The 15,294-nt window shown below is 52.0% G+C and overlaps 2 protein-coding genes across 4 annotated transcripts; one reads left to right on the plus strand and one right to left on the minus strand.

The window, feature by feature from the left end:
• Positions 1-422: 422 nt before the first annotated feature.
• On the minus strand, positions 423-8,309 carry tmem253 (transmembrane protein 253). Its single transcript, XM_088634115.1, has 7 exons — positions 8,148-8,309; positions 6,952-7,123; positions 6,116-6,226; positions 4,509-4,565; positions 3,437-3,547; positions 2,431-2,577; positions 423-1,029 (listed from the first exon to the last, which is right to left on the minus strand). The coding sequence occupies exons 1-7, from the start codon at positions 8,150-8,152 to the stop codon at positions 976-978; spliced, it is 657 nt and encodes a 218-aa protein (XP_088490241.1). The 5' UTR covers positions 8,153-8,309; the 3' UTR covers positions 423-975.
• A 20-nt stretch (positions 8,310-8,329) lies between these two features.
• On the plus strand, positions 8,330-15,188 carry LOC148660088 (kelch-like protein 33). 3 transcript variants are annotated; one of them, XM_088634113.1, is made up of 5 exons: positions 8,330-8,551; positions 9,949-10,587; positions 10,847-11,789; positions 12,536-12,706; positions 13,391-15,188. In XM_088634113.1, exons 2-5 carry the CDS (start codon positions 10,005-10,007, stop codon positions 13,908-13,910), a joined length of 2,217 nt encoding a protein of 738 aa, XP_088490239.1. In that variant the 5' UTR covers positions 8,330-8,551; positions 9,949-10,004; the 3' UTR covers positions 13,911-15,188. The 3 variants fall into 3 exon arrangements, with proteins under 3 accessions (XP_088490239.1, XP_088490240.1, XP_088490238.1); XM_088634114.1 differs by lacking the exon at positions 8,330-8,551 and having other exon boundaries at positions 8,614-10,587; positions 13,391-13,946; positions 14,489-15,188; XM_088634112.1 differs by lacking the exon at positions 8,330-8,551 and adding an exon at positions 8,614-9,787.
• The last annotated feature ends 106 nt before the right edge of the window (positions 15,189-15,294 follow it).

Genomic DNA, 15,294 nt, shown 5'->3' on the forward strand with positions numbered 1-15,294 from the left:
CGGCTTGTTCCCCACCCCCACCACTCTCTGTGTAAAGTAGCGGCTCTGGTCCTGACCGAAGGATCTCATTCCGCCTTCTCTTCTATATTTATGCAATCCTATCAAGTTCAGCCCCTAGGTGGCAACTCTCCCAGCATTTTTTAGACACTCCATCAAGCACAGGGCAATTCCCATGTGCTCTTGTCTGTTACTGCGCTGACGTGACCGACTGTGTGGAAGGTGACGGAGTTTGTGGAGAAGGAGGTTACGCAGGATAGAGAAACCCCACATCCCGCGTCCGCTTCAATCTGAGAGCACCACTCAGACGATATCCCACAATGCCCCGCCTTGGGCAGAACCAGTTCAAGGGCCTGTTCATTTGTTTCCTCCATTTCGTTCTTGTCTTGCTCTTTTCTCCAAAAAAAAAACAGTCACCTCAGCTGTGTCTTTATATCCTGATTTATTACCAGTTTTATACAGAGAATTACAGGGTGCGTGTTCATATTCATCTGACGTTAAGTGACAATGACCTCCTGATAAAAAGTGTGTTACAGCAGCCAGCCACGAAAGGATCTATAATGATATTTACAATATTCTTTATAAATACTTATAATGAAACAAGTTGTGGTTAACATACAATGTGCTCCTCATATGCTCATATACCCTAATATACAGTATGTCATATAATTATGGTTAAGAAAGGATTTATTACTCATTTGTATTAGAAAGCATTAACCTTTCTTCCTTCTTCTGAATCTGTTTTAAAACCTGGACACAGGGAACTAAACCACAGCACAAAACGTCCTGGCCTTGCTGACGAACCAGATATCCCATTACATCAGCTTTTCTCAGACTACAGCACGGATTTCTTTAAAGCAGCCTTCACTCGAATAATCTGTGCAGTAAAATGTCCAATGTTAAAGGTACAGATGTCTAGTGGTGTGTGAAACCCTTCTCAGCAAATAAATTAGAACAGTCTTTCGGGGTTTGCAGTTTTCAGAGACTGAATTCGCCGGTGTCTAACACATTGTCACTGTTTTCCTCCATGTCCTGGGAAAAGAAACGAAAAGATAAAGAGAATCTCCCGATGTACCGATTTGTGGACTGTACATCGGCCGCAGAATTTGTAGGAGATCTTGACATTTCGAATGTTTTAAAAAAAAAAACCAATCGCCCTCTCTACTGAGGAGGAAATCGCTTCTTATTGTGCAAAAAAAGATAAAAGATAAAAGGTGTGTGAGGATAAGGGTAATCTAGACTCGGCGTCCCCGGCGGTTGTCCCAGGCAACCACATTTACCATCTAATTCTAGATGGTGATTTTTACTGGCTTCAGTTCTGACACCTGCCCTTTAACTAACGCTGTTCAGAAATAACTTCAGATCTCCCACTGCTGAGCAGGAAAGAAAACAAATCGTCCAATTGAGCGACTTGCTAGGTCAATTAAAGGTAGAATGAAGGGCAGAGCTCGCCTGGAGTGAGACCTGGGTGTGGGAGATTACCATTACAAAGGATGGGAAGCCGTGCTATGTGATCTGTCCTTTTCACGGCTGAACCAGTGACATGACTGATAGAAGAGGGCTGATTTTTTTTTCTAAAATTCAGGAGTGTCTGAAATGCTACAGGGAAAGATGTTCGAGACTGGTTGTCCATTAGCATGCTACAGTAAGGGTGATGTCACAATAGATGGATTGTCATTGTGTTTCCAGGGATCTGCCTTGATACCAAGGGAGTGTCTGAAGAATAGGGTGAGTCTCTCGAGTGTTTCAGAACTAAGGCATGCAGCCCTGCCTCTGGGCAGCCTCAATCTTGCAGAGGATGGAAGAGTCTCTCTACACTTATATAGCCTTTTTCTGGACACTCCACTCAAAGCACTTTACAGGTAATGGGGAATCCCACTACCACCACCAGTGTGCAGCCCTCACCTCTATGATGCTCCAGTACTCCCACCACACTCCAGATCTCAGTGGGGAGGAGAGCAGAGTGATGAAGCCAGTTCAGAGAGGGGGGTTATTAGGAGGCCATGATTGGTAAAGACCAGGGGGAAATTTGGCCAGGACACTGGGGTAACACCCCTACTCTTTTCGAGAAATGCCCTGGGATTTTTAATGACCACGGAGAGTCAGACAGTAAGATAGATAGTAGGACCTTTAGACCAGGCCAGTGAGGGGATGCCTGAAAGCATGCGTCTAATTGAGCTGTTAAATGCCCATGGGAGTCAGGCAGAAGCAGGAGGGTTGGATTTCATGTGTTAATCAGTGAATGAATGGTGGAAGATACTCAGAGATGAAATTGGCAACGTTTGTCATTTTCTTTTCCCGAGCTGATGGCGCTGGGCATGGGGGCAGGGTGGGGAGGTGACTCCCCAACTCCGCTCCCTACCAGCGACGACTCCTGTGGGACGGAAGAAGAGGAGGGGGTTGTGGATGAAGACTACGATTCCCCAGGCTCACCTGTGGCACGCGGCTGTAGGTGGAGCGGTAGTTCATGGTGTATCGGCTGACTCCTTGCCAGATCAGAAACAGGGTGTACAAAGAGGCGACCAGACTCTGCACCGTGAACAGAATGCTGCTGCCCTTTGCCACATAAACACCGATTTTCTGCACAGCATCCCAACAAAAAAAAAAAAAAAACAAAATAAGAGGGAAATAATAATAACACTACCTTCTTATAGTGCTTTTCTAGACACTCCACTCATAGCGCATTACAGGAAATGGGGAATCCCACTACCGCCACCAATGTAGCCCCAGGTGGATGATGCTCCAGTACTCCCACCACACACCAGCTCTCAGTGGGGAGGAGAGCAGAGTGATGAAGCCAGTTCAAAGAGGGGGATTATTAGGAGGCCATGGCTGAGAAATTTGGCCAGACCTCTGGTGTAATACCCCTACATTTCATTGTACAGTACTGCCCATTTTCTTGAGGGATTCACATGGGAAACATTCATTCTTTCTGTAGTTGACATGTTTATTTAAATGGCTCTGCACAAAGCTTTTACTGTGCTTTCCTATTCCATGCTTCCACGGGGCGGAGCGGTGGCATCTGCGCCTGTGGCTAGAAGGTTGCCAGTTCAAATCCCACAGCTGGCAGAGGAATCCTACTCCGTTGGGCTCCTGAGCAAGATCCTCAACCCCAGCCGTATAAATGGCTGACCCTGCGCTCTGACCCCAAGCTTCTCTCTCCCAGTCTGTGTGTCTGATTGAGAGCAAGCTGGGGTCTGTGAAAAGACACATTCCAAATGCAAGAAATTGTATAGGGCCAATATAGTGATGTTATGTTATGCTATGATAATCCCTTGATTGACAATGCTGACATTTTCCTGGGTAAGAGCTCTGAGATGCAATGGAGCACTGCAATGGATTAGGGGAACAATCAAATATCAGGTGATGTACAAGGCAAGGGCATGGGAAGACAGTTGGAGAAGCTCAGTGCGGAAGGGACAAAGGGAGAGAAGTTCACCTGCTCTCTGTTGAGCTTCTTGGGCTCTGTCGCCATCTGCAGGCCGTAGGTAATCATTGCACACAGCCCCAACAGCAGGCTGAAAATATTCAGCCCCATCAGGGTGGTCACCTAAAAGACAGTATCATCACTGTCATTGTCCTGCTTGAATCTGCTTCTAAAAATATTTTTAAAATGTATTACACCGTTTGTTCTAGTATGATACGGCTCAGAAAGAGAGCTTAAGCAGAAGGACGATAGTTCTTGTCCCCTGCAGCAGTTTAATGAATCCCATGCCAGAGTCACAATTCCCAATCTTACTGGGAGAGGGAGGAGGCAGCCCAGTATGTGATCTCCTGTCCCAGCCTGAGGAACAGTGAGCCTGTCTCCCAATAATGCTCCATATGTTTATATGTAAATATCTTATGATTGTGTCTTTATTGTAAATGTCTGTAGATTTTTTTTAATGTTAATTGTATTTATTCCATTGGCATTTTAACATCATTTTAACTGTGTATAGAGGCGTGTGTTCTTACATATGTGATTACCTAAAGTTTCTCTGTGTTGCGTGGAAGAGGGAAACAATGAAAGTAAAGCGTGTTGCACTCAAAAAAGTAATGTGTGTTCTTCTGATTTTCTTCTGGTGGTGCAGGCACCACTGGATTCATTGGTCATGCCAATAAAGCACCTTGAATTGCATTGAATCGAATTAAATGGATGTTGGGGTTAGAGTGAGGCAGACAGGCAGAAGAGGAGATCTTGGGAACACAGTCAAGCTGTTAAGTGTTTCAAACATTTTTCTAAAGGTTTTTTCCTGATCAGGTTCTGATGACCTGATTAAATAGCAGATAGGGTGACTCCTGGAGACGGAGAGAGAGGGGGAAATGTATTCATGGGGAAACAATAAGAAGATCCCAAGAGACTCTGCTTGAAAATAGACAGAAGCAGCCGGTAGGATCTTCTGCAGCTGTGCCTCAGTCCCTAACTCACCCGCAGAGGGGAAAACATTCACTCGACTCCTCTGACACTACAGGTGTACAAGAACACCAGCGGACAGGTAGAGAGCAGACTGACTAGTACACCAGACACTCACCTTAACTTTCTTGGGTTTCCTCTGCACTTCAATCGCAAAACTCCCAGTTGCCAGATACTGCAGGAAACACAAGGCCACAGTGTGATAAAGTCTGCACTCCAGGTGTCCACTGGATTCTTATTGCACACACTAAGTGCACATCTGGAGTGATCATACAGTGAGTTATATGAAATATTTCAATTAATAATATTGAAAAGGAGATGGCACACTGGCACAGTGCTGGACCCCGAGTTCCATTCCAGGCTTGGGGTGTGGACTATTGGTGGAGTTTGCATGTTCTCCCCTTGTTATGGGATAACTTAATGACATAATGACATCTCATTAAGTTTGCTGATAACATAGCCCTGGTTAGTTAATTAAAGGACACAGAGGACCATCATGGGCCCATTCTAAATGGTTTTACTAACTGGTGCAACGCGTTCTCCCTAGAGTTAAATGTTTCAAAAACAAAGGAACTAGCTATTGATTTTAGGAAAAATACCACACCCCCTCAACCCACTACAATTGACGGTCAGCCTGCTGAAATTGTCGATGACTATGAGTACTTGGGACTGGTCATTGATAAAAACCTGAAATGGGACAAATGTTGTGACACTATCGAAAAGGCCAACAGTTTTCTTAGAAAACTCAGCTGCCTTAAGGTAGATAAAACTATCCTTACACATTTCTACAAATCATTCATTGAAAGTGTCTTAACATACTGCTTCTCTTGTTGGTTTGGCAACATACTGTAAGTACTGCTAAGTGTAATAGACTGGGTAAATTAGTGGATATAAGTGGTAAATTAATCAGGCATAAACATATCATCTTAAGCATCCTTTACAAGCAGAGGGTGACCAAGAAAGCCAAAAGCATCTGGGAGTGTGTGTCTCACCCCCTCCACTGCAAATTCACACTTCTCGCCTCGGTGCCCCAGCTGTAAAACCAACAGACTCCCACTGCAATTCCACTCCTAAACAATGCAAAGTAACTACCTTGTCTCTTGATTCTTTTCTCCTGTAACACTACTGTATCCTCTTCCCTTCTTATGATGGGTATTTGTCATTGTGTTGTGTTTGAGTGTGCCGTAAAACGAATTTCCCCTAGGAAAGCTCTGGTTTCCCCCCAGTCTCTGAGCAGTAAGAGGTTTTAAGAGGTCAAGAGAGAGAGAGACCACAAACCTGAGCCAGCTCTACCCACCGGGTACGCACACACAAGCAGAACACAAACCTTTCCTATGAGCACAGATCCTGGCTGACTATCTGACGAGGGCAATTGAAAAACTGATCCTGACAGCTCAGTGACCACAGCCTGGCTGGACACAGGCAGTGCCAAATCCAAAGACAGGCTGGTGGGTTAATTGGCTGCTGGGCAAACTGGCCCTGGTGTGAGTGTGTGCGCGTGTCTCTGGTATGTGTGCTCTGCGATGGACTGGCGCCCCCTGCAGGGTGAATCTGACATAGCTCCGGTTGTGTAGCACCCCCCCGACCCTGAACTGAATTAAGCGGTGAGAAGATGGATGGATGAAAAGAGGGGTGTTGTTGTCCTCTGTGGGCCTGGCGCGAGACGAGGCCGTACAGCTGCGGACCAGGAGAGAGCCCGTCAGGTAGCGCGGGCGTCGGACTCACAAGCATCCCGCACCACACTGGCGTGGCCACGGACACAGCGCAGCCGAAGTCCATGCAGGCGTAGGAGACGGTGCTGAGCACGGTTGCCACGGCGCTGACGATCTGGACGACCTGCGGGCGGAGGGAGGGGGGGACAGAGGAAGTGCTTGTACTCTCCTGTCTCTCGATGATGGAGGGAGGAAAGAAGAGACGGAGGACAGGCGGCTGAGGTGGGAGGGGTGGGGGGTTGGTGGGGATATTTGGTGAGGGGGGTGTTGAGGATGGAAAGGAGGAGGGGAAGGGGCAGGAGGTCGGGCAGGAGGAGACAGAGCCTGACTGGGGAGGGGAGAAAAGGAACTATTTCCAGTGAGTCGGGAAATGAGCCAACAGGAAGAGGAAGTTTGGCTTTATCCCTATTTCCTGTGTCCCCATACCCCAGCCAGGCCTCATACATACAGCTTCCCGTAGAGGAAATTTCCTTCTGCTGGGTTTATACTGTACTACTGGGTTCAGTGTGCTTATACGTGCAGTACCCACCCCCGACCAGGAAGAGGCGCTAGTGTCAAACCACTGATTTTGAAGGAATGCTGTCCTGTGTGCTGACTTTTCCAATGACCTCCCTCCTTATGACCTGAATCCTTGGCTGAGATAAGAAATGTCCTCATTTAAGCCTTGTTGGCTCCAGGTCTCAGTTGCACTGAGGAAACCCAAAATAAATTCACACACTGTAGTTCAGACAATATTTTAGCTCACATGAGGGTTTCTATGAAGAAACAGACAGGTAAATTTAGGTCAAGGAAGCGAAAATGAGGAGGACCCTGTGTTGTATTTACTGTAGGGTGGGTGTTCAGTCTTACCCCAGTGACAAGGAGTCGGGAGTTGACCACTGTCCCAAACCAGTGGGCCATCCTGGCCTCCCTCAGCTGCTCAGGAGTGTTGCACTGTGGGGCTGTGGCTCTGCTGGGCTTCTCCTTAAAGAAGACATGATACAGCCCCTCCTGGAACATATTGTGGGTCATCTGTATGGCTCTGAAAGAGAGAGAAGCAGCAAGAGGTTGAGAGAGAGACACCACAAACCAGAGTCGACTATACCCACTGGGACACACACGCTCAAACAGAACTTGAACAGGAAGAAGAAGACATCCTGGCTGACAAGGATAATTAGAAACAGATCCTGACAGTTCAGTGACCACCGTCTGGCTATAGCAGCTGGACACAGATACAGATCTGGCTGTCCAGAGAGGACAGGGCCAGTGACCACAGCCTGTACACAGAAACTGGACACAGACAGACCTGGCTGTCCAGAGAGGACAGGACCAGTGACCACAGTCTGGACACAGAAACTGGACACAGATACAGACATGGCTGTCCAGAGAGGACAGGCTCAGTGACCACAGTCTGGACACAGAAACTGGACACAGATACAGACCTGGCTGTCCAGAGAGGACAGGACCAGTGACCACAGTCAGGACACAGAAACTGGACACAGATACAGACATGGCTGTCCAGAGAGGACAGGCTCAGTGACCACAGCCTGAACATAGAAACTGGAAACATATCAGTTTCCAGTCCAGAGAGGACAGGCTCAGTGACAGCAGACTAGACACAGAAACTGGACATAGACACAAACCAGGCTGTCCAGAGAGGACAATACCAGTGACCACAGCCTGGACACAGAAACTGGACACAGACACAGACCTAGCTGTCCAGAGAGGACAGGCTCAGTGACCACAGCCTAGACATAGACCTGACCCCCATTGCAGGCAGGGAGAAGCAAAGACAGAGATGCACTTTCTGCTGCACTGTGACAAATACTCTGTTATTGGGGAGACACTCTTCCCTAAAATAACAAATCTAACCTAAGAATTCCCACTTTCTGCCTTCAACAGTCAGAAACACTTATTAAAACCCCTCGGTCACCCCCCTCCCACACACAGACACACCCAGGGTGATATCAGGCCTGTACTGGAGAGCGCTGTCCTTTGGCCGTCAGCCAAATCACAGCTCCCTACAGCCTGAGAAGACAAACTGCCGAACGCGTTTCCAAACTTACCGCATGTGATATCCACTGGCGCTGGGAAGCGGCAGAACGTCCCTTTCAGACCATAACAATGTGGGAAGAGGTGAGAAATCCGTGCCTGCAGTGAGCGTGCCTGATTTCCAGCCGAGAGCACACCTCGGCCCTTCCACGCCCAGCCCCTGGGGGGACAAAGTTCAGCCAGACTGGAAGTCGGAAGCAGTTTTGTTTTGCCTGCTGCGAAGTGTCTGATGACAAATTAACTCCCTGCTCTCGGCTCTTTGTGCCTCCACCTGGAGCCGAGGGCAGGCTGGGTAAGATGACGCGGTCCGTCTTTGTGCCTGGCTGCAGTAAAGGAGAAGGAGAGCGAGCTGCACAGCCTCTGTCTCTCCCTGCAGCGAGATACGAGAAAGGGAACACCAGATAAGGAACCACTGTAGGTAGGAACAATCCAAGGCAATTCTAATATTAGTATTAGGGCAGCTTGGAAGCCTGGGTTCAATTCCAGACTGGGGGTGTCCTTCTGGGTGGAGCATGCATGTTGCCACCGCCACGTTGGCACTGATTTTCTCAGGGATGCCTGTCTGCAGGAGTGCTCGGTACTTCCATCAGGAAGGCAGCAGAACCCCCCTGCCACAGCGTCTGGGTCTGGAGTGCCCATTCCTACTGGGCACTGCTACTAAGGTTATCGCAAAGCAGCCCTGACATGGGATCAGTACTCAGCAGGGTAATAAATGAACTACCCTGTAGCGTTCCGGCAGCAGGCTGCCCTGGCAGCCCGAGAACATGACCCCGAACCTTCAATACTGTGGACTCATCTCCCCCTTTCCCCTCCTCTGGAAATAGGGGTTCCCTTTTCTTCTCCCTCTCCTTGCTTTGCTGCCCGTCCAGAGTGGCCAGGATGCCCGTGGATCTAAAGAGGGCAATTAACTTCTGTGGTTCCAGTCTCCTGCCTCTCTTGTTCCACAGCTGCCTTTATTTTGGGTGACTGCTGCTTCCTACTTGGGAGCTTACCATCCTGGGGATTCCTGTACCATAAGGGTGCCCCCATCAGTATTTATTTACACGGGGAGAGCGATCCAAGCTCAAATCCAGCGTGTGTCTCTCGTCTCACCCTTCGGCTTCCCTGCGCAGTGTCCAGAGGCTGCCTGCGAGGGGATTGATCCCACTTATTTGACACCAGCTATTTATAGAGGCTTGTTTACTTGTCTGACTTGGGGTCGGCTTCAGGACAGGCTGTCCTCAGGGACCCCCATGCTGCAGGTGGAGAGAAGAGGGGGCAGACGAACGGGTCAGGATTGGCCCTGCCGCAGACGCGCGCGGTCCGGGAACTGACCTCCGGCCAGCGTGCCGCACTCCAGCACCTGGAGGAAGAGCCAAGGCCAAGGGTGAATTTCCCGGCGCAACCCGACCTGCTGCGCCCGGGGCTATTTCTAGACGCTTGTTGACGTCTGGGGTCCAGGAGCTGTTGTTTGTGTTCGCTGCAGTGCATACGTGGAGGGAGAAGGGGAATGGTGCCTCTCTAGAGATCGTTCTCTGCAGATCAAAATACTGTTCTTGTTTTTCCAAGTACGAGATTTGTTTCTTTTCTTTTTCTTCTTCTGGGGACAACTGCGTGTCACTCTCTGCACCCAAAAAACAAACAAACCGCAAGGGAAATACTATTGGCTTATCAGGTAACACTCGGTCTTTAACTGAAAATGAATTTTCTTGAATTGCCTGATCACTAGGCCTGAAAGGCACTTTGGTGGTTATCCCTTAACAGCAGATCATGCACTCCTCCCCCTGAGAGAACATCTTATTTAGTTTTTTTCAAAGTGTGGGCTTTTATCCCCAGAGCTTTCTTCCTGTGGAATCCAGCCAGCGTGGGACAAAGCGGAGCGCACAGCAGCCATGGCGTCTGGTTTGCCCTCCTGGCTGAAAGGCCAAGTGCCGGCTGACAGGTCAGAGGAGGAAGAGGAGGGGGAGGAACCACCGAAGATGTGCCGGAACGAGGGCTACCCCGCCGAACTGTTCCGGGTCCTGGAGGAATTCCGGCGGGCGCGCCTCCTCACCGACCTCTCGCTCCGGGATGCTGCAGGGGAATGCTGGGAAGTTCACGCCCCCGTGGTGGCAGCGGTGTGCTCCCTCGTCAGGGATCGCCTTCGCTGCGGCGGCGGCGGCGGCGGCGCCGGGGCCCAGGTGCTCTTCCTGGACACCGGGACGGGCAGTGCCGGGCTGGCCGCCGTGCTGGAGTTCGCCTATACGGGCGACATCGCCGGGCTGGCCGGGGACGCCGCCGTGGCTGAGGTCCGAGCCGCGGCAGAAACGCTCGGAGCCCCTAGGGTGCTGGAGCTGTGCCGCCGGCGCGAGAAACAGCAGGTCGGCCGGGAAGGGGGCGACGGGGCCCTGGAGAACCTCTTGTCCATCGCCAAGCTGTGGGCGGAGGGGTTGGGCTGCGACGTGGTCCTGGAGGTGGACGGCAGATCTTTCCACGGTAATCAGAGTGGCGTAGCGTCTCCCCACTTCCACCCTGATCTCCGAGGTGATCGGGGGCATGACTAGCAAGACTGGCTCTGCCCCCAGAGCATCAGTAACTCTGCATTCGATCGATCACGTCACCTGATCCCCGCGTGGGGGTCACGCTAGCGAGGCGTGACCTTTCTAATCACGGGTTCAGGCTGCGAGAGCTTGCCGAGAGCCCAGAGAGAGCCCTGGTCGTTTGATTCCACCCCTCCCTCTATCCTCTCTCTCAGCGCACAGGGTCATGCTGGCGGCCGGCAGCGACTACTTCAGGGGCATGTTCTCCAGCGGGATGCGGGAGTCCAGCCAGAGCTCGGTGACCCTGCTGTCCCCGGCCCCCCGCGAGCTGTCCGCCCTCCTGTCTTGCCTCTACAGCGGGGCCCTGGAGCTGGGCTGGGGCACCGTCTTCGAGCTGACCCACTGCGCCCTGCAGCTGCAGGCCCGGGCCGCCCTGCCGCTCTGCCTGGGCTTCCTGCGCCGGGAGATGGACGTCGGCTCCTGCCTGGACGTGGCGGCCTTCGCCGAGGCTTATGGAATGGCAGAGCTGCGGGCCCAGGCCGACGACTATGTGCTGCGCAACTTCCAGGAGGTGGGCCTGTCGCCCAAGTTCCAGGACCTGGGCCCCGAACGGGTGAGCCGGTACCTGGCGCAGGACTCCCTCTGTGCCCCCAGCGAGCTGGCCGTGTTCCGCGTCGTGGTGAACTGGATCCAGGCGGATCCCGGGGAGCGGCTGGGCCTGGCCGAGCAGCTGATGAAACTGGTCCGCTTCCCCCTGATGACCTTCCGGGAATTCAGGGAAGTCCGGGCGGTCGAAATGGCCATGGAGCAGGAGGGCTCGGTGGAGCTGTACCAGGCCGCGCTCCGGGAGTTTGGTTTCACCGCCGAGCGCTCCAAGAAGCCCTGCCGGGTCCGCCAGCCCCACGAGACCCTGGTGCTGGTGGGCGGCGACACTCTGGCCCCGGACTTCGGGCAGCGCGCGCCGAGCCGGGACCTGTGGTTTGCCAACGCGCTGCGCACCGTCACGGGGCTGGTGAAGGAGATCGAGTGGCGCCAACTGGTGGCAATGCCCGCGCCGGCGCGCTTCAGGCACGGGCTGGCCGTGCTGGACAACCGGCTGTACGTGTTCGGCGGCAGCCACTTCTACGGCCAGTGTGATGTTCTGAAATCTGCCTACCGGTGAGTCCGCTGTCTCAGATGAATGCTTCCTTCCTTTTTATCTATCCATCTATTTTACAATCCACCCTATCCAGTATAGGGCCAGGGGGAGGTACAGCCAGCCTGCAGGCAATGGGCAAAGGGCAGGGTAAAAGGTGGACAGGATGCCAGTCTATTGCTGGGCAGACACAACTACATTGAAAACAAAGGTCAATCTTCCCAGAAGCCAGTTAACCTACCAGTATGTCTTTGGCCTGTGGAAGGAAACCCATGTGAATGACACAGGGAGAACACACTGTACACACAGCACCCCAGGCTCAGAATTGAGATTATTTCATTAGTTCTAAAAGTATCATTTCAACCAAGACAATCAAGCTTTCTGTCTCAAATGCTTGTAATATGGCTTAGTGTGCCTTCACTCGAAATGCAGCCAGTGAAGTCCCGTGAGGGTCCAACTGTATCATTCACCTGCGTCCGTTAAGGACTGCGATTTTAGGCCAAGGCTTTGTGAATGTTCAGTGCTGAGATCGCAACGGTGAGATACAGGCAGATAGAAGGGCAGGCCGAAGACACAGACTGTTATCCAAACTGACAGGCAGGCAGATGGACGGATGAGGGACAGACAGATAAGCAAACAGACGGGCGGACAGGCAGTAGATTGGCTAGACAGGTGAGTAGACAGGTAGACAGAGAGATCACAGATCGCTGAGGCAGAGGGGGCAGGCTCAGCCCACAGCTTCGCGGTTCTCAACCTGCTGCGCTCCCAGGTACGATCCCTGCGAGGAGAGCTGGCAGCGGCTGGCAGACATGCAGGAGCCACGCAACTACAGCTCTGTGGCGGTGCGGGGCGGGCTGATCTACGTCCTGGGAGGGGACAGAGACACCGAGCACAACCTGGACAGCGTGGAGTGCTACGACCCCATCTCGGACCGCTGGAGGTAAGAAGAGCCCGATGAGAGAACGGGTCTGCAGGGATGCTAGACAAGGTCTCCCGAGGTCAGTCTGTAGACATCCCAGCAGGACCGGCGAATTCCCTTAAAGCCCACTGCCTTAGGAGGTTTAATCAAAGCTCATTTTGATCACTTCAGAAGGCTGGGGCTGCTTGGGACTTAAAATCACAAACCACCATCACATCCCGCTGGTCACTTTGTTGCCTCTGATGACTAGGTGTGGGGATCCTTCTGTACATCCATGTGACCGATGGGTCACCTAGGCTAAATCTATAATGTACAATCAAAATCTAAATCAATAATGTATGATCTAATCCGCCTTCCCCCCTCCCTTTCCAAGCCTACTTAGGATTGTAGCCTGCATCCTGTCTCATAATTACCTCCCCCATGAGCTTTCAGAAGAAATAATCTTGATCACTCCAAGACTAAGTCAAACCCAACTTTTGCTGGGATCACTTCCTTCCAGCCCGATGTGACGTAGAGCTGCAATGCAAGTGATCCACCCCTGGTCTCAATTTTCTCTTTTGCTCGGGACGCAGTGCGCGAGCCCTGGGCTAATAACGATCCCTTGGGTCTGGCCCCTTATCTCTCAGTTTTCCGTCCCCTCTTTGGGGAGGTCGTCCTCTCGAGACGTTACCGTTTCGATCTGTCTTTTCTCGCTGCCCGATCAAGGTTTGCCCGGCCTCTGGACCAGGCCATGAGCGGACAGGCGGTCTCCACGTGGGAGGGCGAGATCTACGTCTCGGGAGGCTTCAACTGCAGGTACCAGTGCCTGGTGTCCCTGTTCCACTACCACCCGGAGACGGGCACCACCTACCTGGCCTCCATGACCCAGGAGCGGGCCGAGCACGTGATGGAGACGTTGGGCGGCCGGCTGTATGTAGCCGGAGGAGTCAAGGCCCTGGGGGAGTTCTACACCGACCAGCTGGCCTGCGAGGCCTACGACCCCCACACCGACGCCTGGGCACGCTTCGCCTCCTTGCGCCTGCCCCACGTCAACGCCGCCTCGGCCGTGCTGGAGGGCAAGCTCTACATCCTGGGAGGGTACTGCCAGGAGGACTACAGCGAGTCCACCCTGGTGCACCGCTACGACCCTGGCGCCGACCGCTGGGAGTCCATGGGCAAGATGCCAGGGCCCAACACCGACATCCGGGCCTGCATCCTCCTCCTGCCCACTCGGCTGCGGCAGTGAGGCTGCCAGTGCCCCAGGCCGGCAGAGGCTGGCATGGTTAGTCTGCATGGCACCTGAAACACACTGGGAGAGGGAGGGCACACTGCGCCTATACCCTTCTGCAATCCCATGGCACTCTTCCATACAGTGGGGCTGGGGGTGTTCCTCTTGCTGTGTGGGGACAGGCTCGATTCCGTCAGTGGAGCCCTTTCTCGCTCTCCCCTCTGCGTAGGTGGGGCTGACGGGGCAGAACGGCGGCCTCACGCCTTCCTCCCACTTTGTGATCTTTCTGAGCCGAGCGCGGCGTGGATGTCGTCCTTTTCTCCCGAGGCTGACCCTGAAATGGGGGCGGCGGGTGGGGGGGCGTGGGCTTCCCTGTTTGAATCCGGACTGATCCAGTCCCTGGGGGATGGGGGTCCAGGCTGGGGGCGGGGGCTGGACTCTAGTGGTGGGTGTGGTGGGTACACTCCTACACCCTTTGGAATCCTCTGGGGTGAGAAGGATTATATGAACATAAGGAATGATTATTATTGTGGATGATTGCTGTAATTACCAAGTTTGATGTGCTTCTTTTTTTCTTGCATCCTTATTCTTTCTAGGCCTGTGGTTCCCAATCGTGGTCCTGCTGACCCTGGTAGTTTATGTCCCAGTCAAGCCCTCAGTTACACCATCAAACCCTTCATTGACTTAGTAATAAGCCTCATCTGAACTGTTTGTGCCCAGCTGGAGCGCTAACCTTTGTATTTTGTAAGGGAACTAATATCCCACACTTGTGACTAGAAACAAAATGCAAATATCACAATGAAGCAACTTCTTGGATCAAGTAGGGCTTCAATTATGTCATGAAGGTGGGATGGACTGGAAACCAGGTGTGTGAGTCACCAGGACCAGGACTGGCCACCACTGCTCTTAGCTTTGCAGTGCAGAAAGACTGTAACAGGGGATAATTCCCAGTTGAAAGCGTTGCTGTGTTTTGTGGCGACAGGGTGCGGTCTTTCGGAACTGATCTCAGCGTGGATGTTGCTGTTTTCCGAAACAGAGATTCAAAAGGACTCTGAAATGGAGGCAGGGGGCTGGAACCGGTGTTTAAACCAGAGGGCCTGCTCACTGCATGAATCTGGAATGATCCACCCCCTGCGGGACAGAAAGACTCTATTTGCTCCAGAGTTCCGGGACAGGAAGCCTTCTGACGCCTTTCTTGATCTCTTTACAATGCATATTTTCCAAGCAGTGAGTTGTATACAGGTTGCCACTTTGACTAAAATTAAATTGAAGTAATAAAGAAAATCAGTTAAATGATCCTTTCAAACAGTATGTTTTTTTTAATATGTCCTGGTTTTTGGCAATTGCATGTACATGTTTATTCTGTGCTCTTCCGTGGTCAGCTGGAATGATGATGCAAGGT

Source organism: Lepisosteus platostomus, chromosome 6 (genome assembly GCF_059453375.1).
Source record: "Lepisosteus platostomus isolate fLepPlt1 chromosome 6, fLepPlt1.hap1, whole genome shotgun sequence".
Classification (NCBI taxonomy): domain Eukaryota; kingdom Metazoa; phylum Chordata; class Actinopteri; order Semionotiformes; family Lepisosteidae; genus Lepisosteus; species Lepisosteus platostomus.